This window comes from Salvelinus sp. IW2-2015, linkage group LG23 (genome assembly GCF_002910315.2).
Source record: "Salvelinus sp. IW2-2015 linkage group LG23, ASM291031v2, whole genome shotgun sequence".
Classification (NCBI taxonomy): Eukaryota; Metazoa; Chordata; class Actinopteri; order Salmoniformes; family Salmonidae; genus Salvelinus; species Salvelinus sp. IW2-2015.
The window spans coordinates 14535075-14558545 of record NC_036863.1 but is presented as its reverse complement, the minus strand read 5'-3'; the positions used below and the strand labels follow the sequence as shown (position 1 = coordinate 14558545).

At 42.4% G+C, this 23471-nt stretch overlaps 1 protein-coding gene across 1 annotated transcript in view; it reads left to right on the top strand.

The window, feature by feature from the left end:
• LOC111951019 (homeobox protein PKNOX2) overlaps positions 1-23471 on the top strand; it is a 130317-nt gene that overhangs the window by 40961 nt on the left and 65885 nt on the right. Inside the window, exons 3-4 of the mRNA XM_023968982.2 lie at positions 18890-18997; positions 20172-20308. Coding sequence (XP_023824750.2) covers positions 18911-18997; positions 20172-20308 — 224 coding nt within the window. The 5' untranslated portion in view covers positions 18890-18910. The remainder of the gene's footprint in view (positions 1-18889; positions 18998-20171; positions 20309-23471) is intronic.

The following is a 23471-nucleotide window of genomic DNA, read 5'->3' as shown; positions in this document are numbered from 1 at the left end:
TTGAAATCGGAGCATGGCGCACTAACTTCAAAATCACTTTTAAACTGCCACATTCCAACATGTTCTTCTTGACATCAGAGTCTGGCATTGTGCAGCATGAAACAATCATATGTGGGATCGATCTTGAAGTAAGTCTGTGTTGTGCTGTTGATAGTTTCTCAGTATGTGTGTGTTGGAAAGACTCACGCAACATCCTCCAACACATGGTTTCCTTAATTCCTTCCCAGACTTTTTCGTAGAGCCAAAGAGTATTTGGATGAAGTGTGTGCTGTAAACACTCATCTGACCACATCCCCTTGACTGCAGGCATCACCTGTTTTCTGTTTGCTGGGAAACCTAGCTGAGCTCTGTTCAAGAGCGCCGAATCACTGTGTCAGACACATCAATGGAGATGTCTTTCAACTTCAAGCATTCGCTCGCACTAATTTCTTACTAACACTTCTTCTCACTGTTTGTTTTTGGTGGGGGAGTTAATTGTTTAAATACTGTAGCTCACATTTGGTAGAAATCTGACCCTGGCCTAGTATTAGCAAAAGAGGAATAAGAATGTGTATGTGTGTGTTTGTGTGTGTGTGTGTACGTGTTTGGGTGCATGTGTTAGAGAAAAAGAGAGAGAGAAAGAGAGAGTGTGATAGAGAGTGTGAAATACATGGTTATGTGTATCTGTTTTCAGTCACATTGAGTAAGAAACAGAGTCTGAGAGATTCGGAGCCAGCCAGCTACACGAGCAGCTAGACACCACAGTGCTTTCCCCCTCCCCAGCCAGCCTCATCAATAGCCTGGACTCCCTAGACGCTTGTATAAATTAGCCACTGTTATCAGATGAGCTAACGATTGCTGTCCGGGTTCATGTCAAGAATTATCGATGACATCTTTAGCCTTTCCTCAGCCAGGGCTCTCAAGGAGCATGAGGCCCCTGGTGGGAAGGCTCAGCGATCGAACCCAAAGTTCCTGCCACATCAGGGAGATCACTCTAGTTTGAAGTCGAAGTTAGACATCCATCCAGGTCCCTAGAACCTCTAGAATTGCCTTCAAAACCAGCCACTAGGGGCAACTCTGAGCCCTATTACCTTCAAGTAAGCTGGCGGCTTGCTAGGGCGTTGTGGACAGGGATGGTGGAGCGCTCCGGTGCCGAGGGTTCTGTGTTCAAACCCAGTGCTAGGCAATATTTTTTCTTCTGTTTTAAGCCTTTCCTAAACCAACCCTTAACTTCTCGGAATTCATTCCTAAACTTAACCCTATTTTAAAACATATCCCATAACATAACGACATTTGAAAACCCCAGCCCGACTCAAGTGTTTTTGGTAACAGTATCTCAACTGTAATGTCAAAAACTGATGTTTAACTTAATTTCATCCATAGACATTTGGAAGAAGGTGGACAAACATCAAATCTCAAGTCAACCTGTGATACCTGGTTGGCCAAATAGCTAGACATCGGCCCTGTTCAAATGCCTCCGAAAAGTAATCACTGACCTGAAATGGTTGGATTAGTGAAAGTTTAATCACCTGTAGATCTGTGCTTACCTCAAGGAACTGAGTCATATGCTTATACAGCTTACACTTACAGCTTACACAAAATTCCCCAAATTCCCTGATTACCTGAAAACAAACAAAGGTTATGACCGGAGCCTATTTTTTTCTGACCACATAGTGACTTGACCATGAGGCTAAGTCTGGAACCAACAGGACCATGAATAGCTTCTACCCCCAAGCCATAAGACTGCTAAAGAATTAACCAAATAGCTACCCAGACTATCTGCATTGAACCTTTTTGCACTCTATGCACACACAATGAACTCTACCCACACACTTACACTGACACACACACTTACACTGACACACACACTTACACTGACACACACAACCACACACAACAACACAACACAACACACCCACACACACACACACACACACACACACACACACACACACACACACACACACACACACACACTGTATCAGGTCACGTAGTAGAGCATTTGTTAGATTTGACAGTGAGCTGACTGTGTGACATTTAAACACATTCCAAAACAATCATCTGATCACAATGCAGACATGGGATGGTTATGGCTCACATTGTACTATCAGGTCAAGTGTGGATGGTATAGCACTCAATCGCATCAAATGTGACCGGATATGGATTTCATATCTATACTAGGGGTAAATGGTGTCAAATTGGGATTCAGCCACTAACTGGCTTTGAGTCAATATGATGTAGGCCGATTTTACGGCTCATAATAGAAATTAACCTGGTTGGAAAATTGAATTTGAAAAAGGAGTGGTCTTTACAGTAATATTATACACTTCCCTGAATCTGATTAAATAGTACAATTGTCACCCTTTGCCGCCACGCTCCTCCAAATTGACAAAAGCCTTTGATGTTTATTGAATAATTGTATGACTTTTTATGATTATTTTTATGCTTGCCTTTGTATTTTCGCATTGACTACAGGCAATTCTCCATTGATATGCATTCTAGAATATTTGAGGTGTGCTCTTTGTTAAATACAAAGATCTTTCGTACATTGGGTCCTCAACCAACTGGCACGTACTTTGTGGTTTATGGTGTAGACATATTCCTCTTAGTTGGTCCAGTGAGTATTTGGTCTTGTATTGCAATAATTTACAGGCACTGATCAGTGCTGCTTTGGGAAAGGGGCATTTTGTTCCTACCATTCTACCAGGCTAGTTTTGTTGTCCATTTGGGTGTTATATTTCAACTCCATATTTCAACTCCATCCCCCTGTGTGTGTTTGTGTTCGTGTGTGTGTGTGTGTGTCTGTGTTTGTGTTCGTGTGTGTGTGTGTGTGTGTGTTTGTGTTCGTGTGTGTGTGTGTGTGTGTGTGTGTGTACAGTGCCTTCAGAAAGTATTCATAACCCTTGACTTATTCCACATTTTGTTGTGTTACAGCCTGAATTCAAAATGGATTCAATATATTTTCTCTGACCCATCTACCCACAATACCCCATGAAAAAGTGAATTTATTGAAAATGAAAAACAGAAATACACTTTGTATACGAAAGTATGTGGACAACCTTTCAAATTAGTGGATTTGGCTATTTCAGCCACACCCGTTGTTGACAGGTGTATAGAATCGAGCACAAAGCCATGCAATCTCAAATCAAATCAAATCAAATTTTATTGGTCACATACACATGGTTAGCAGATGTTAATGTGAGTGTAGGGAAATGCTTGTGCTTCTAGTTCCGACTGTGCAGTAATATCTAACAAGTAATCTAACAATTTCACAACAACTACCTTATACACACGAGTGTAAAGGAATGAATAAGAATATGTACATATCATGGAAGAGCGATGGCCGAATGGCAGAGGCAAGATGCAGTAGATGGTATAGAGTACAGTATATACATATGAGATGAGTAACGTAAGGTATGTAAACATGATATAAAGTGGTATTGTTTAAAGTGACTAGTGATACATTTATTACACCCAATTTTTTATTATTAAAGTGGCTAGAGATTTGAGTCAGTATGTTGGCAGCAGCCACTCAATGTTAGTGATGGCTGTTTAACAGTCTGATGGCCTTGAGATCGAGAGACTGAAAAACAGCTTCTGTCCCAGCTTTGATGCACCTGTACTGACCCCGCCTTCTGTATGATAGCGGGGTGAACAGGCAGTGGCTTGGGTGGTTGTTGTCCTTGATGATCTTGTTGGCCTTCCTGTGACATCGGGTGGTGTAGGTGTCCTGGAGGGCAGGTAGTATGCCCCCGGTGATGCGTTGTGCAGAACTCACTACCCTCTGGAGAGCCTTACAGTTGTGGGCGGAGCAGTTGCCGTACCAGGCGGTGATACAGCCCGACAGGATGCTCTCGATTGTGCATCTGTAGAAGTTTGTGAGTGTTTATGGTGACAAGCCAAATTGCTTCAGCCTCCTGTGGTTGAAGAGGCGCTGCTGCTCCTTCTTCACCACGCTGTCTGTGTGGGTGGACCATTTCAGTTTGTCCGTGATGTGTACGCCGAGGAACTTAAAACTTTCCACCTTCTCCACTACTGTCCCGTTGATGTGGATAGGAGGCTGCTCCCTCTACTGTTTCCTGAAGTCCACGATCATCTCCTTTGTTTTGTTGACGTTGAGTGTGAGGTTATTTTCCTGACACCACACTCCGAGGTCCCTCACCTCCTCCCTGTAGGCCGTCTCGTCGTTCTTTGTAATCAAGCCTACCACTGTCGTGTCGTCTGCAAACTTGATGATTGAGTTAGAGGCGTGCATGGCCACGCAGTCATAGGTGAAAAGGGAGTACAGGAGAGGGCTGAGAACGCACCCTTGTGGGGCCCCAGTGTTGAGGATCAGCGGGGTGGAGATGTTGTTTCCTACCCTCACCACCTGGGGGAGGCCCGTCAGAAAGTCCAGGACCCAGTTGCACAGGGCGGGGTCGAGACCCAGGTTCGAGCTTAATGACGAGTTTGGAGGATACTATGGTGTTAAATGCTGAGTTGTAGTCGATGAACAGCATTCTTACATAGGTATTCCTCTTGTCCAGGTGGGTTAGGGCAGCGTGCAGTGTGATTGCGATTGCATCGTCTGTGGACCTAGCTCAGAGATGACCGACAGAGATGGCCGCCTTGATTCGCGTTCTTAGGAAACTATGCAGTATTTAGTTTTTTTATGTATTATTTCTTACACTGTTACCCCAGGAAATCTTAAGTCTTATTACATACAGCCGGGAGGAACTATTGGATATAAGAGCAACATCAACTTACCAACATTACGACTAGGAATACAACTTTCCCGAAGCGGATCTTCTGTTTGGTCCACCACCCAGGACAATGGATCGGATCCCAGCAGGCGTCCCAAAACAACGTCACCGCAGAAGGGGCAGATGGATCGGTCTTCTGGTCAGGCTCCGTAGACGAGTACATCGCCCACTGCTCCCAAGTATACTACTCGCCAATGTCCAGTCTCTTGACACCAAGGTAGACGAAATTTGAGTAAGGGTTGCTTCCAGAGAGACATCAGAGATTGTAACATTCTCTGTTTCAAGGAAACATGGCTCACTCGGGACACGTTATCAGAGTCGGTACAGCCACCTGGTTTCTTCACGCATCGCACCGACAGAAACAAACATCTCTCTGGAAAGAAGAAGTGCGGGGGTGTATGCCTTATGATTAATGAGTTGTGCTGTGATCTTGACAACATACATGAACTCAAGTCCTTTTGTTCACCTGACCTAGAATTCCTTACAATCAAATGCCGACCGCATTATCTACCAAGAGAATTCTCTTCGATTATAATCACAGCCATGTATATCAATCTCCATTGACAAACATTGGCAGTAGAATGGCCTTACTGAAGAGCTCAATGACTTTCAATGTGGCAGTTTGTCAAATTTCTGCCCTGCTACAGCTGTCCCGGTCAATCAATCAATCAATCAAATGTATTTATAAAGCCCTTTTTACATCAGCCGATGTCACAAAGTGCTATACAGAAACCCAGCCTAAAACCCCAAACAGCAAGCAAGCAATGCAGATGTAAAAGCACGGTGGCTACGAAACATTCCCTAGGAAGGCAGAAACCTAGAAAGAAACCTAGAGAGCAACCAATCTCTGAGGGGTGGCCAGTCCTCTTCTGGCTGTGACAGGTGGAGATTATAACAGTACATGGCCAAGAAGTTAAAACGTTCATAGATGACCAGCAAGGTCAAGTAATAATAATCACAGTGGTTGTAGAGGGTGCAACAGGTCAGCACCTCAGGAGTGAATGTCAGTTGGCTTTTCATAGCCGATCATTCAGAGTTAGAGACAGCAGATGCGGTAGAGAGAGAGAGTCGAAAACAGCAGGTCCGGGACAAGGTAGCACTTCGGGTGAACAGGTCAGGGTTCCATAGCCACAGGCAGGACAGTTGAAACTGGAGCAGCAGCACGACCAGGTGGACTGGGGCCAGCAAGGAGTCATCAGGCCAGGTAGTCCTGAGGCATGGTCCTAGGGCTCAGGTCCTCTGAGAGAAGAGAAAGAGAGAGAGAAAGAGAGAAAGAGAGAGAGAAAGAGAGAGAGAGAGAGAGAGAGAGAGAGAGAGAGAGAGAGAGAGAGAGAGAGAGAGAGAGAGAGAGAGAGAGAGAGAGAGAGAGAGAATTAGAGGGAGCATACTTAAATTCACACAGGACACCGGATAAGACTGGAGAAAAACTCCAGATATAACAGACTGACCCTAGCCCCCAACACAAACTATTGCAGCATAATTACTGGAGGCTGAGTCAGGAGGGGTCAGGAGACACTGTGGCCCCGTCCGACTGTACCCCCGGACAGGGCCAACCAGGCAGGATATAACCCCACCCACTTTGCCAAACACAGTCCCCACACCACTAGAGGGATATCTTCAACCACCAACTTACTACCCTGAGACAAGGTCGAGTATAGCCCGCAAAGTTCTCCCCCACAGCACGAACCCGAGGGGGGTGCCAACCCGGACAGGAAGATCATGTCAGAGACTCAACCCACTGAAGTGACGCATCACTCCTAGGGATGGCATGGAAGAGTACCAGTATGCCAGTGACTCAGCCCCCATAATAGGGTTAGAGGCAGAGAATCCCAGTGGCGAGAGAGGAACCGGCCAGGCAGAGACAGCAAGGGTGGTTCATCGCTCCAGTGCCTTTCCATTCACCTTCACACCCCTGGGCCAGACTACACTCAATCATTGGACCTACTTAAGAGATGAGTCTTCAATAAAGACTTAAAGGTCGCGACTGAGTCTGCGTCTCTCACATGGATAGGCAGACCATTGCATAAAAATGGAACTATAGGAGAAAGCTCTGCCTCCAGCTGTTTGCTTAGAAATTCTAGGCACAATAAGCAGGCCTGTGTCTTGTGACCGTAGCATACGTATAGGTATGTACGGCAGGACCAAATCGGAAAGATAGATAGGAGCAAGCCCATGTAATGCTTTGTAGGTTAGCAGTAAAACCTTGAACTGAGCCCTAGCCTGAACAGGAGAGGCTAGCACTGGAGTAATATGATCAAATGTTTAGGTTCTAGTCAATATTCTTGCAGCCGTGTTTAGCACTAACTGAAGTTTATTTAGTGCTTTATCCGGGTAGCCGGAAAGTAGAGAATTGCAGTAGCTTTTTCAAAATTTTAGAGAGGAATGGGAGATTTGATATAGGCTGATAGTTTTTAATATTTTCTGGGTCAAGGTTTCGCTTTTTCAAGAGAGGCTTTATTACTGCCACTTTTAGTGAGTTTGGTACACATCCGGTGGATAGGGAGCCGTTTATTATGTTCAACATAGGAGGGCCAAGCACAGGAAGCAGCTCTTTCAGTAGTTTAGTTGGAATAGGGTTCAGTATGCAGTTTGAAGGTTTACAGGCCATGACTATTTTCATCAATGTGTCAAGAGATATAGTATTAAAAAACTTGAGTGTCTCCCTTGATCCTAGGTCCTGGCAGTGTTGCGCATACTCAGAACAACTGAGCTTTGACGAAATACGTAGATTTAAAGAGGAGTCCGTCATTTTCTTTCTAATGATCATGATCTTTTCGTCAAAGATGTTCATGAATTTATCACTGCTGAAGTGAAAGCCATCCTCTCTTGGGGAATGCTGCTTTTTAGTTAGCTTTGCGACAGTATCAAAATTAAATCTAGGATTGTTCTTTTTCTCCTCAAATAAGTTGGAAAAATAGGATGATTGAGCAGCAGTGAGGGCTCTTCGATACTGCACGGTACTGTCTTTCCAAACTAATCAGAAGACTTCCAGTTTGTTGTAGCGCCATTTCCGTTCCAATTTTCTGGACATTTGCTTCAGGGCTCGGGTATTTTCTGTATACCAGGGAGCTAGTTTCTTATGACAAATGTTTTTTGTTTTTAGGGGTGCGACTGCATCTAGGGTATTACGCAAGGTTAAATTACGATCCTCAGTTAGGTGGTTAAATGATTGTTGTACTCTGACGTCCTTGGGTATGTGGAGGGAGTCTGGAAGGGCATCTAGGAATCTTTGAGTTGTCTGAGAATTTATAGCACGGCTTTTGATAATCCTTGGTTGGGCTGCCCCGACCTCGAGCCTGCGTACCAGGCTCATTCTCCTGTATATTATGAGTACAGCGACTGCAATTAGAAGGCATAATGTTAATGCTACTACTTAGCTTCGGCTGGTGAAGGTCCTGTAAAACCATGTCCAGATAAAACATCCGGGGTGAAAAAGTTGAATGAAAAAAGTCGAGAGAGGGGGGAAAAAACTAAATAAATATATATAAAATGTTAATTCAAAAGTAAAAACCGTAAAGTTGGCAGGTAGCAAAGTAACGATAGCAACAAAACGCACAGAAGCACGTAAACAAGTCCACAAGTTGTGACAGGAAATGACTTCAGCACTCAATGATGCAAAACATCAAAACATAATTGCTGTTTTTGTGAAGTGGAAACGACTAGCAGCAACAACAGCTCAGCTGCGAAGTGGTAGGCCACACAAGCTAGCAGAACAGGATCACCGAGTGCTGAAGCGCGTACCGCGTAAAAATTGTCTGTTCTTGTCACAAGTGTAGAGAGGAGGAGGCATTCGCAGATTTAGAACTACTGAATTTATTAAAGCACCGTATATAAAAGCGGGATGAAACCCAAAGCGTAAAATAATAAAGTACTCAAGAAATAGCAGGAGAGATTCCTCCCAGGAAAACAAGCAAAATCTACAATGACAGACAAAGACATATGACAGAGGGAGTATATATACAGTGAGAAGGTGGGGATTGGAACCAGGGCGCAAATATTTGCAAATAAATTCATTAAAAATCCTACAATGTGATTTTCTGGATTTTTTTTCTCATTTTGTCTGTCATAGTTGAAGAGTACCTATGATGAAAATTACAGGCCTCTCTCATCTTTTTAAGTGGGAGAACTTGCACAATTGGTGGCTGACTAAATACTTTTTTGCCCCACTGTAAAGTGATTAGAGTGGGGATTGGAACCAGCTGTGTGTAATGATGACGAGACAAGTCCGGGTGTTGATGAGTGAAGGGCATTTGCCAGCAGCAGGTTTGGCAGCAGCTAGAAGGCCGGCGACGCCGAACACCTGAGCTGGACAGGAGGCTGCTGTGACAGTCCTCGGTTGCAACACACCACCGAGTTCCAAACTGCCTCAGGACAACGTCAGCACAAGAACTGTTTATTGGGAGCTTCACGAAATGGTTTTTCATGGCCGAGCAGCCGTACCCAAGCCTAAGATCACCATGTGCAATGCCCAGCGCCGGCTGGATTTGTGTAAAACTTGCCGCCATTGGACTCTGGAGCAGTGGAAGCACGTTCTCTGGCGAAGAGACATGCTTCCAACGGACAAATGCCAGAAGAACGCTATCTGCCTCAATGCATAGTGCCAACTGTAATGTTTGGTGGAGGAGGAATAATAGTCTGGGCTGTTTTTCATGGTTCAGGCTAGGCCCCTTAGTTCCAGTGAAGGGAAATCTTAACGCTACAGCTTTCAAGAACATTCTAGACGATTCTGTGCTTCCAACTTTGTAAGAACAGTTTTGGGGAGGCACTCTCCTGTTTCAGCATGACAATGCCCAGTGCACAAAGCGAGTCCATACAGAAATGGTGTATCAATATTGGTGGGAAGAACTTGACTGGCCTGCACAGAGCCCTGACCTCAACCCCATCGAACACCTTTGGGATGAATTGGAATGCCGACTGCAAGCCAGGCCTAATCGCCCAACATCAGTGCCCAACCTCACAAATGCTCTCGTGGCTGAATGGAAGCAAGTCCCTGCAGCAATGTTCCAACATCTAGTGGAAAGCCTTCCTAGAAGAGTGGAGACTGTTATAGCAGCAAAGGGGGGACCAACTCCATATTAAAACCCATGATTTCGGAATGAGATGTTCGACGAACAGGTGTCCACATACTTTTGGTCATGTAGTGTATCTCATTTACATAAGTATTCACACCCTTGAGTCAGTACTTTGTAAAAGCACATTTGGCAGTGATTACAGCTCTGAGTGTTTCTGGGTAAGTCTCTTTTCAAAATTCTTCAAGCTCTGTCAGATTGTTTGTTGATCATTGCTAGACAACAGTGGAGGCTCTTCAGAGGAGGAAGGGGAGGACCATCCTCCTCAGTGTTATTTCAGAAAAATAAATATGTTAAGACATGAAAAAAGTTATCATTTTCAGATAAAACTATATTAAATATAATCACGTCACTAAATAATTGATTAAAACAGACTATTTTGCAAAGAAGGTCTATAGTAGCCTCAACAGCACTCTGTAGGCTAGTACCATGGTGTAGCCAGAGGACAGCTAGCTTCCGTCCTCCTCTGAGTACATTGACTTCATTACAAAACCTATGAGGCTCATGGTTCTCACCCCCTTCCATAGACTTACACAGCAATTATGACAACTTCCGGAGGACGTCCTCCAACCTATCAGAGATCTTGCAGCATGAACTGACATGTTGTCCACCCAATCAAGGGATCATAAATCAGAAAGCTAGCTAGCACTGCAGTGCATAAAATGTGGTGAGTAATTGACTCAGAGAGAGAAAGAAAATAGTTGAACAGTTTTGAACAAATTAATTTCTTCCTAAATGAAGGAGAAGCAAGAGAGAAATAGAGAGAGATTTTGTTGTTTCACTTAGCTAGTAAATGCAGCTAGCTAGTTTAGCCTACTGAAACAGCCTGCTCAAACAGAGGGATGCTATGTTAAGTAGCTGACTATGACTAACCAACACACCACTGGAACTCTTCCGAGTCAAGATAAGGTTTTGATTTGACAAATTTATTGCCACCGGGGCCTGCCGGTGTAACTGCTTACTGACTGTGCACTGTAATGTTACTGTATGATTTAGCGGGTTTACTAACACGCTAGTTCTATTAGCTATGCTGACTATGACGTTTTTCATTTTTTCATTTTAGATTACCTTTATTTTAGTAGGCAAGTCAGTTAACTGCATTGTTCAGGGGCAGAACAACAGATTTCTACCTTGTCAGCTCGGGGATTCACTCTTGCAACCTTTCGGTTACTAGTCCAACGCTCTAACCACTAGGCTACCCTGCCGCCTTACTTTAGCTAATATGGTAACAACGATGTAGGCTGTGTGTAGGGGTTTGGCTTGGAAAGGTTTTTCCGCATGGTCACATACAGCTGATTTGTTGTGCATTGAAGTACACAAGCGAAGGGAAGAGGTGAAAGGAGGAGAGTGCATAATGTAGATGCGAGAAGGAATACAACGTGGCTGCTATGAAACTGTGAACTGTGTTTACGTGTGATCAGGGGTGTATTCATTCTGACGATTCTGTTGAAAGATATTTCTGAAACAGAAGCAAACGGAACAAAATGGGGATAAACATCCCTGAATTTGTCCAATAGAAACTCTCGTTTACAACTGTTTACAACTGTTGCAAACAGGATGCATGTTTTGGAATAGTTTTATTCATTAAAGGCTTCCTTCTTTTCAGTCTGTCAATTAGGTTAGTATTGTGGACTAACTACAATGTTGTTGATCCATCCTCAGTTTTCTCCTATCACAGCCATTAAACTCTGTAACTGTTTTAAAGTCATAATTGGCCTCATGGTGAAATCCCTGAGCGATTTCCTTTTTATCCGGCAACTGAGTTAGGAAAGACGCCTGTATCTTTGTAGTGAATGTGTGTATTGATACACCATCCTAAGTGTAATTAATAACTTCACCATGCTCATCTACCAATAGGTGCCCTTCTTTGCGAGGCATTGGAAAAACTCCCTGGTCTTTGTGGCTGAATCTGTGTATGAAATTCACTGCTTGACTGAGGGACCTTAATTCTATGTGTGGGGTACAAAAATAAGGCAGTCATTTAAAAATCATGTAAAAACACTATTATTGCACACAAGTGAGTCCATGCAACTTGTTGTTGTGACTTGTTCAGCAAATTTTTACTCCTGAACTTATTTAGGCTTGCCATAACAAAGGGATTACAGTAAATACTTATTGACTGAAGAAATGTCAGCTTTTTCATTGTTAATGAATTAGTAAAAATGTCTAAAAAATAATTCCACTTCGACATTAGGTCACAGGTCACGCCCTGTCCTTAGAGATCCTTTTTATGTCTCTATTTTGGTTGGTCAGGACGTGAGTTTGGGTGGGCATTCTATGTCTGGTGTTCTATGTTGTCCTTGTTTTGTATTTCTATGCGTTTGGCCTGGTATGGTTCCCAATCAGAGGCAGCTGTCTATCGTTGTCTCTGATTGAGAACCATACTTAGGTAGCCTGTTCCCACCTGTGTTTGTGGGTGGTTGTTTTCTGTTTTGTGTGTCGTCACCTTACAGAACTGTTCGTTTGTCGGTTTTGTTGATTGATTAAAATATGAACACTTACCACGCTGCACCTTGGTCCTCTTCTCCTTCTCCCGACGACAATCGTTACAGTGTGTAGTCCAGTGATAAACAAATCTCAATTTAATCAATTTTAAATTCAGGCTGTAACACAACACAATGTGGAAAAAGTCAAGGGGTGTGAATACTTTCTGAAGGCACTGTAGGTGTGTGTGTATTTGCCTGTACATCAATGTGGTTGTGTTAGAAATGCAGTTAGGTAGCCTATTGCATTCCTTCGAGGGATGGGAGACTTGAGAGGCCACCTAAAATACTGTGCAATAATTGGAATTGCTTTATCTTTTAGACTCATCAGTTAATTTGCAATTTTCCATTTAATTACCAACTCGCTCTCTGCATTTGCAATTAAAATGAGCACTGATAACAGAGAAGATGCCTTTTAGCTGATTCCACTTGGAATGAGAACACAAGCCAGGAATAGCAATCAGTATACAAATCACACTCACACTAACACACACAACATCCTCAATTTGTATGATTTGGAACGGAGCTCGTCAGATGTAATAAAATATGCGAGCCAGGATCCAATCCAAAGCTGTGTTGAGTGGAGGGCTGAGTTGAGGGGGTGTTGTGTTTTTGGCCTCCCCGGCACTTTTCCACTCATGTTGGTGTCAGGCCCGGGTCCTAGGATAGGATGGGATGAGCTCACTGGTGTAGCACGCCTGTCCTCTGTGTCATCCGGTCTGTGTCTGGGGCAGAGTTGAGAAGCCGATCGCATCACTTCCTGTCCCTTCTGGCTGTCTGGGTCTAAGTGCTGTCTTGTGCACTTGTGACCCCTCAAACTCAAAGACACTGTTTCTATTCAGAGTAGAGCAGACACATTATTTATGCTAAATGGTGACTGGGTATGCTATACAGCTGTTTTTAAAGAACATTTTATAATGTCTCAGTTATTTGCATGGAAGTATGGGGATTTGTGCCCTGCTTTTGTCTTTTCTGCCTGTAAAATACAGTTGAAATGGTTCAGTCCAAAGCAACTCTCTGTGCCTTGCTTTGGTATGACTCACAATGTCAATATGACTTAACTTCTGGGCACCTCTGATTGTTAACAATTACCATACAAGTTCAGCCTTCTTAGTAAGGATGAAAAATATAATCTATTCCACAGTACCGCTCCCAATCTTTCTGTAAACACACAAGCAATTACTGTGATTCATACCATAGCATCCTGAGGGACCTTCATGCTCATGACTAGACATGCTGATTCACTGATGTTGTGCTTTGCATGGGAAAAGTGTGTGTGTGTGAGAGCATGTTTTTTTGTGTGTGTATGTGTGTGTCTGTGCATGCATGTGTGTGTCTGTGTGTGTTCAAAAGATGGAGTGTTGTAGAGGAGGGTAGCTTTCAAGAGGTCAAGCCAAGTGTGTCAGGTCTGCGTGTGCTGAACAGGGGTGTGTGGGGGGTGAGGAGTTGGTTAGGTCTGAATGTGCTGAACAGGGGTGTGTGGGGGGTGAGGAGTTGGTTAGGTCTGAATGTGCTGAACAGGGGTGTGTGGGGGGTGAGGAGCATACAGCATTGTCAGCAAGAGGGGATAGACACTGTATGTGTGTGTACGTGCATGCGTGGATGCATATGCGTGTGTTTGTGTGTGTATGTATGAATGTGGGTGTATCCGGTGTGAAATGGCTAACTAGTTAGATATACATGCTAGTAGCGTTTCTATCGGTGACGTCACTTGCGCTCAGATATATTTAATCAATTTTGAATTCAGGCTGTCACATAACAACATGTGGAATAAGTCAAGGGTTATGAATACTTTCTGAAGGCACTGTACATGCAAAGACAGACAGGTCACTGTGGGTATTGGTGTATACTGTATACACAGACAGACAGGTCACTGTGGGTATTGGTGTATACTGTATGCTCCGTAAGAAGCATCTCAAGGTCCTGGAGTGGCCTAGCCAGTCTCCAGACCTGAACCCAATAGAAAATCTTTGGAGGGAGCTGAAAGTCCGTATTGCCCAGCGACAGCCCCGAAACCTGAAGGATCTGGAGAAGGTCTGTATGGAGGAGTGGGCCAAATCCCTGCTGCAGTGTGTGCAAACCTGGTCAAGAACTACAGGAAACGTATGATCTCTGTAATTGCAAACAAAGGTTTATGTTACCAAATATTAAGTTCTGCTTTTCTGATGTATCAAATACTTATGTCATGCAATAAAATGCAAATTAATTACTTAAAAATCATACAATGTGATTTTCTGGATTTTTGTTTTAGATTCCGTCTCTCACAGTTAAAGTGTACCTATGATAAAAAATTACAGACCTCTACATGCTTTGTAATAGGAAAACCTTGCAAAATCGGCAGTGTATCAAATACTTGTTCTCCCCACTGTATGTATTGGTCTACATAGAGAAACCCCTTGCTGGTACCACACTCGACAATACTAGAGATCAAGCTCCAATTAAACTGTATTCAAAAACCAACCTCCTTACGGATCTCTACAGATAGGTGTCCCTTCCACGGGACGGTTGGGCTAATTTGCGCTAATAAGATTAGCATGAGGTTATAAGTAACAGGAAAATTTCCCAGGACATAGACATATCTGATATTGGGAGAAAGCTTAAATTATTTTTAATCTAACTGCACTGTCCAATTTACTGAAGCTATTACAGTGAAAGAATACCATGCTATTGTTTGAGAAGAGTGCACAGTTATGAACTTGAAAAGTTATTAATTAACCAATTAGGCCCATTTGGCAGACCGATGCAACATTTTGAACAGAAATGCAATGGTTCCTTGGATCAGTCTAAAATGTTGCACAAACACTGCTGCCATCTAGTGGCAAAATCTAAATTATGCCTGGGCTGGAATAATACATTATGGCCTTTCTCTGCATTTCAAAGATGATGGTAAAAAATAAATACAATACACTTGACATTTATCACAATATCAGGGTTCCAGGGTTATATTAAGGAATGCTCTCGGCCAATAATATTAAGTAGCCGGAATGTTATTTTATAATACTAGGATATATTATTAGATATATATTATTAGGATATATTATTTAATATTAGGTTAATATGATTGTATCAAAACGTTAGGTATTGTGTAGTCAGTGTATACATATAGCCCACAGTCACATAGATAGACCATTAGAAACACACTGAGGTGAGCCTGCTGTGTTTACCTAACAGGTTGATGCAGGTAGGGGGTCCCTGTGTGTGTGTGTGTGTTGTGTGTTGTGTGTGTGTGTGTTGTGTGTGTGTGTGTGTGTGGTGTGTGTTGTTGTGTGTTGTGTGTGTGTGTGGTCAACTCCAGAGACCCTATAAGCCAATTAGCTCCCCAGGGAACTCCACTTGGTACAGTAGACAACCCTGCAGGATTCCTCCAGCTCTGGACAATAGCAATTAGTCCACTGACTGGAGCTTTAATTGGACACTGATTAGATTGGTGTCATAACTATAACCTACTATCCACTACATGGGGAAAACAAGGGCACTGATTCCCTTTTGTTTGTTATGTTGTTGTTTTATTACAATGTCACTTGTTATGTGATGCTACATTGTTTGTGGACTTATTTAGAAACTATGGTGTACATGTCTACAATGTATCATATGTGTGTGTGTGTGTGTGTGTGTGTGTGTGTGTGTGTGTGTGTGAGTGAGTGAGAGTGAGAGTGAGAGAGAGAGAGAGCACTAGAACAGTCTGCAGCATCCAGCCTCACGCTACTAGAATCTGAAGTCAAATGTCTACTATTTGCTGATGATCTGGTGCTTCTGTCCCCAACCAAGGAGGGCCTACAGCAACACCTAGATCTTGTGCACAGATTCTGTCAGACCTGGGCCCAGACAGTAAATCTGAGTAAGACAAAAATAATGGTGTTCCAAAAAAGGTCCAGTTGCCAGGACCACAAATACAAATTCCATCTAGACATTGTTGCCCTAGAGTACACAAAAAACTATACGTACCTCAGCCTAAACATCTGTGCCACAGTTAACTTCCACAAAGCTGTAAAAGATCTGAGAGACAAGGCAAGAAGGGCCTTCTACGCCATCAAAAGGAACATAACATTCGATATATCAATTAAACTTGATATATACTTGATATACTTCAATCAGTTATAGAATCCATTGACCTTTATGGTTGTGAAGTCTGGGGTGAAACCAAGAATTCACAAAATGGTACAAACACCAAATTGAAACTCTGCATGCAGAATTCTGCAAAAAATAACCTGTGTACAATGTAAAACACCAAATAATGCATGCAGAGCAGAATTAGGCCGATACCCACTAATGATCAGAATCCAGAAAATAGCTGCTAAATTCTACAACCACCTAAAAAGAAGCGATTTCCAAACCTTCCATAACAAAGCTATCACCTATAGAGAGATGAACCTGGAGAAGAGTCCCATAAGCAAGCTGGTCCTGAGGCTCTGTTCACAAACACAAAAAGACGCCACAGAGTCCCAGGATAGCAACACAATTAGACTCAACCAAATCATGAGAAAACAAAAAGATAATTACTTGACACATTGGAAAGAATTAACAAAAAAAACTGAGCTAACTAGAATGGTATTTGGTCATAAACAGAGAGTACACAGTGGCAGAATACCTGACCACTGTGACTGACCCAAAATTAAGGAAAGCTTTGACTATGTACAGCCTCAGTGAGCATAGACTTGATATTGAGAGAGGCCACCATAGGCAGACCTGGCTCTAAAGAGAAGACAGATTATGTGTACACTGCCCACAAAATTAGGTGGAAACTGAGCTGCACTTCCTAACCTCTTGCCAAATGTATAAACATATTAGAAACACACATTTTCCTCACATTACACAGACCCACAAAGAACTCGAAAACAAATCAAATTTTGATAAACTCCCATACAGTATCTTTTGGGTGGAATACCACAGTGTGCCATCACAGCAGCAATATTTGTGACCTGTTGCCACAAGAAAAGGGCAACCAGTGAAGAACAAACACCATTGTAAATACAACCCATATTTATGTTTATTTATTTTCCTTTTTGTACTTTAACTATTTGAACATCGTTATAACACTGTACATAGCCATAATATGACATTTGGAATGTCTCTATTACTTTGGAACTTTTGTGAGTGTAATGTTTACTGTTCATATTTTTTCCTCACTTTGTTTATTATCTATTTCACTTGTAAACATATATTTCCCATGACAATAAAGCCCTTTGAATTGAGAGAGAGACAGAGAATGTAGGAGTGACAGACGGAAAACACAGGGAGGAGAAAAATAACAGATAGTTCAGTATTCTTACCCTCTCCCATTACTTAATCATAGCAGCACCTGGTGGCTGCCTTGCACAGTAATAAACCAGACAACTGCTGCTCAGTCATTCTCAACACAAGATACATTTTACATACTGTACAGCAAGTTAATCATTTTGTGGATTTTGTGAAAGTGAGTTTTCTGCTTACCTTTGTCAAAATGTGGCAATTGCTGCATAAGCATATTTATTCAAGTCATTAAATGCTTTTAAATGTATTTTAATATAATGTGTTATCACCCTGTTAAATCCAAACAGTCAAGTATTTTATTAATGTACATTGAAATGCACCAAGCAAGGTATTGAGAGTAGCAAGGAAAAACACCAACTAAAGCTGATTAGGACGATAAGTAACTACATGGGCCTATTCATAAAGCTTCTCAGAGGAGTGTTGATCTAGGATTGGTCCCCCCTGTCAATGTAGTCTTAGGGCTCGATTCAATCCGTAATAAGGATGTTCAGTGCTTTAGCGTAATTGATATTTAAAAGGTAATTTCGGATTGAACCGACATATACAGCGTTTACCGTGAAACGTGGAGACTGCATTCATCGCCTTTAAATTTCAAACGCGCTATAGCGCTGAACTTCTGCGATATGGATTGAATCGAGCTCTTCTTCATCATGGTCTATTGTAAAAAGCATAACGGTAGATAAGCTCTACTACTCTGAGACACTTTATGAATATGGGCTCTGACCCTGGACCAGCAGTTGGAGGCCACTTCTACCACAACACCTGATGTTTACATACAGTATAATCAGTGTTGGGGAAGCACATCTGAAAAGATTATCAAGCTACCAATTACTTCACACTGTAAGAAGTTAAGGTACGCTAAAGCTAACCTTAAGAAAAATATAGTTTACTTAACTAAAGTTATTTTCAAAAAGTAGTTCACATCCAAACTACTTTGTGAAAAATGATCATATGTAAATCTGAAATGTCAATGACTACAAATTGCAAGAACAGATAACTTTGGGGTCACATGTTAACATTTGGGGTCACATGTTAGCCTATTAATAAAAAAAACGACAGTATATTTCAAGTGAAAATTAGGCAGGTCTGATGCTGAAAAATAAAGTAAATGATAGCCTACTTCACCCATATCTTCTTTTGTTTTTGCAAAAAAAGTTGTGTGTAGTTCCAGTAGTTAATTACTTTTTTGCCATGTAGCTGTGTAGCTAACTACTGAAAACACAACCTAGTTTAGACTTTAGTTCAACTACCACCAAGCTACTGCAAAATGTAGTAAACTTACTAGTTGAACTACATGTAGTTCACTACTCTACAAAAATGCATGTCATGTACTCCTATCACCATGTGTGTTTGTATCCCGCTACAGGTCTCCATGTGAAGCTGTCCCATGATGCAACATGTGTCCCCAGCACCAGCACTGACAATGATGGCCACTCAGAGCGTTCCTCCACCATCGTACCAGGAGAGCCAACAGGTCAGTACACCACTAGTGGTCAGCTCAGGGTTGGGGTCCAAGACAGTTTTTTATTTCAGTCAATCCAGGAAATGGATTGAAATTCAGTTCATCAATTGAAAAATCCTGAGTCTCTTATTTGTCTTTAGTCAAGTGCACTTCCAAACAAACATTGTTATAAGAGTTTGAAGTAGAGGCTAGCCCAAACTGTATATCTAGGACACATGCTGCCGATAGCACCTAAATTATACACATCTAGATGTGTATAAGAGACAGGTGTGTGTGTGTGTGTGTGTGTGTGTGTGNGCTCAAAGTACAGTAATGGCTAGAACAGAATAAATGGAACGGTATCGAACACATCAAACACGTGTTTGATACCTTGATACCATTCCATTCACACCATTCCGTCCATTATTATCAGCCGTCCTTCCATCAGCAGCCTCCTGTGATCTAGGACGTACCCTACCTCAATCTCAACCACCGTCATTAGGAGACAAAATGACCATAGACCAACAGTTCAACCTCAAACTCATCCTAGCTATCCTAGAGAAAGAAGTAGAGCAGGTTTGCCAGAGCACCTCACCACTCCCCTCCTTGTCTCCTCTCTACCACTCTTTCCTTGCGCCCGGAGGATTAGTGCCAGGGGTGATCTCCCGAGCCTCAGTCAGCGCTGGCAACAAAATGCAAATGAGAGCTAGTTAAGTGTGAAGAAGCTAATTTATTTCCCATTTGGAGCCGGGATTAAGACTTGAAGCTTCCTCCCCAAACCAACACAGAGGGGGGTGGGGTAAGGAGGGATTGGAGGGGGGGAGGAGGGCCTAATTTCCTTCTCTCCAAAGGCTGAGGGGAGAGAGAGGATGAAGGGGGAGAATGAGAAAGAGAGAGAGGTGGGGGTAGGGGACCAACACAATTGAAGAGAGGCATTGTACACATTCAGACTGTCACATCACAGTAACACACTCATATTTTATAGGCCTTGTAGAAAGATCAAGCCAGTTGTCTATCCACTCTCATGTAGTTCACAGAATCTGATAAGGTGTGTGTCTGCACGCTAGAGATAAGATAGTGGAACACAAACTCAGTCTTCTAAGTCAAAAGCCCATTCAAAAGAGGGCTTATGCACATACAGATCTGGGACCAGGGCTACCAGTCTATGTATTGTAGTTCACTGTGGTTCTGTTTGCTGTGCCCTCAGATGACAGGCACCATCCAACAGAACTCCAAGGCCCAGCAGGTCCACATCACAGCATCCTCGGCAGCTGGGAACACCCCCGTCAGTGTGACCCTTGACCCCCAGGCCCAGCTGGAGTCAGACAAGCGGGCCGTGTACAGGTAAGATGTGGTCTCAAAAAAACCATTTACAATGTAAAGCTCTTTGTGCCATACTGTAAATTCTCTCTGTTAATTCAGCAAACTTCTCCAAAAAGTGATAAGGCAAAACTCTTTTGAACTAACCTTGAGAAGAATCAGGCATTGAAGGGAACACCTGTCCTCTTCTGTTTGATTGGTTTAACACACACACAAGCACGCACACACAAACACGCACTCCCAATGCTACCGTAACGACGGTTGGTTTTCTCCATTTTCAAGCACTTTATTTGTGTAACTTCTGAATGGTACATACATTACCATGTTAGGAATGCCCTTTAAAAGTGCAGTATTGCAATTAAGAAGTCCTTGTAAGCAGGGGTGTCAGGCACACATTATTTTATAGGGGGCACGAAAGTACGTGAGGATAGAGGCGGGGTGGTTGGAGAATTATGTATTTTCAAACACCTGAAACAGCTTTTCTCCTGCAATCTACAGCCATAATCATTATGCCTAATTCGATGTAAAAAAATATGTCTATTTGTCTGCATATGTTGTCCAAGCATACCTTGTTACATGTTTAATTGTCATTTTAATTAGGGTGCCATTCTGACTGTTGTAAATCACACATCTTAATACTGTATACTGCACTACCATGTCTAGGATATTATAATCACATTACAACACAGTACATGGGATCATAACACACATCATCAATACAGGAACATGTCATATTATCATAATTAATAGACAAAATATCATGATATTATCATAAGGTGCCAGATTACATTTAAACCAAGCATTTTTCTGCATATTTAAGTATACCTCTTGAGCTGTCTGTATCCTCCTGACTGGTGGTTCTTTGAAGAAGAAAAAACCGTAATATGCTTTTCTGCATCTCTGCTAAAATCTGGGTAAAAGGTTGAAAGGAATGTGAGTCTTATTCAGGACATCTAGTAATTGATTGCTTTTCTAAAGTCTACCAATCTTGCCAGCAGGCATGCCACCTAAGATAGTTAGACAAGCTCCTCTAACTGGATTGATAGTCTGAAACGGCTTGGTTTCTAGTTATGAGGTTGGGAGATTGGGAACATATCTAGCTGGCTAGATAAAGCCAACTTTATAAAATTGCTAGGTGGCTAGTATTACAGGGAAACAACACAACATTGAATTTATTCATCAAGAAGAAATCAATAGGCTACATAGCTTRATCAAATGAATTTACAAACACACCTCCTGCGAGTCCTGCCCATCAACGGCAGCTAAAATCAAATGCTGTGTGTCACTCTACACTCTCTCTCTTGCTCCGTGGTGCACATTGGAAGGAACTACTTACTGCTGAGAACAGGGTACTCTTTCCTGGTCCAGTCACTGTGGGCCCTCCCCAAAATACTGCAGATAGATATTTTTATAAATAATTATGATAAAACGTGGGCTTAAAAATGTATTAGTAATTCATTCAACATTAACATTAATTTAACATCTGACAAATGTAAAAACAGGACAAATCTGAGGGGGCATGTGCCTTTGTGCCCCCTATGGGCACTGCTCTTTATAACAGAATGTTATATATTTGTTTAACTTTTTTTTTTACAAGCCTCTGCTTGTAACTTATAAGAGTAATGAAGGGAATAGACAATTGCTGCCAACTGAAAACTAAACATAGATTCTGAAAAACACCCTCCTCTCCCAACTCATCACTTGAATATTAATGTACTTTCATAATGGGCTAATATTATCTATTTATGAAGTAAATTATTCATAGAACACATCCTTTTTTTTACATGTTCAGCAATTGCAGAGCGAGAAATCATGCATCATCATCAAGAATTTATATTCTCCTCTATACCGTCTTTAGCAAACTCTAGGATGACACTGCATACTCTTTGCTCGGCTTGCTGTCCTGGCTCCTTGGCTCTCCCTTAGTGTGGTTATCTACTGCTTTTGTCTGAGTGCTCTTGGCCCTTGGTTGGCTGCTCAGGCCCCTTAGGCGAGAGCTGTGAAGGCCTCGCCAAGCCTGGGGCTGAATTTCTAAGCTCCTCTGAGATACAAGGCTTCTCTTTGATGTGAGCAGCCAGCCTGAGGGGGGCTGTGAGCGCTGAAAAAGACAGACTCAGCCCCAGCCCCTTGCTGCCTGTTCACTCACTACAGTTCCCTCCTGAAAACACACACTCACAGGCGGGCTCGCCGTCGTGCTCACACACACAAATGGATGTACTGTATATGCATGCACACCACACACACACACACACACACACACACACACACACACACACACACACACACACACACACACACATCTAACCCTACCACTTGAAGGGTATGAATCTGAAAGCAAAGGTGCTTCAAAACGTTGCCTTTTCATCCTCTCTGACACTTCTAAATATTCTTACAACGTTCTAAACATTGACAGACAAAGCAGACAGTTTCCTGTCTTCCTCTACATTGATCATCTCCTATAGTGCGCTCACACCATGCAGCAGCACAACACACAACACATGCTACTGCAATGCCAAAAGCTAACTCGACACATACTGTGAATTGAATACAGTATACTGTAACTAGTCATTTTCGGTTAAATCAAATCAAACATGAACAGACTCTGTGCCAATTGATGAACAAATTGTTGGAAACCTTCTTGGATTAAAGATAGAATGCTCCCATCTTCGTCTTGTTTTCTTATTTGGATGGCCTTTATGACAAAATACTATGCTATAATTAATAAAAGACTGTAATACACAACTTTAAAGCATGTTCAATGAGTAGCCTTCAAAGCCACTGTCTTGCCTCCCTCCCACGACTGTCGGATGATGCAAAGGAAACAAATACATTCTCAATTCCAAAAAGCTGCTCCTCCCCTGTTAGGCACTGTTCCAGTTCCCCGCCGCCATTCGGGGGTTGAAAAGTTTCAAAGCAAGACAAAAGTTTGAATTAGAATCGCTGTAATTTATCCAGGAATTTAGTCAGCAGCATCTCTTTCTTATTAATGTTTGTGCACACGTCAGTTCTTTTCGCTAATTGCCTGCATAGTGAGTTTGTTGTATGTGGAAGAGCTGTCTAGCTCCTCTATTCTCTTTGATGAGTCGTCTCTTAATTATTACCAGCAGACTCAACGTGTGATAGTTGTAATTAGCCTAAAAAGCGCTGGATTTTCTAAATTGTATTATTATATACACTACCGTTCAAA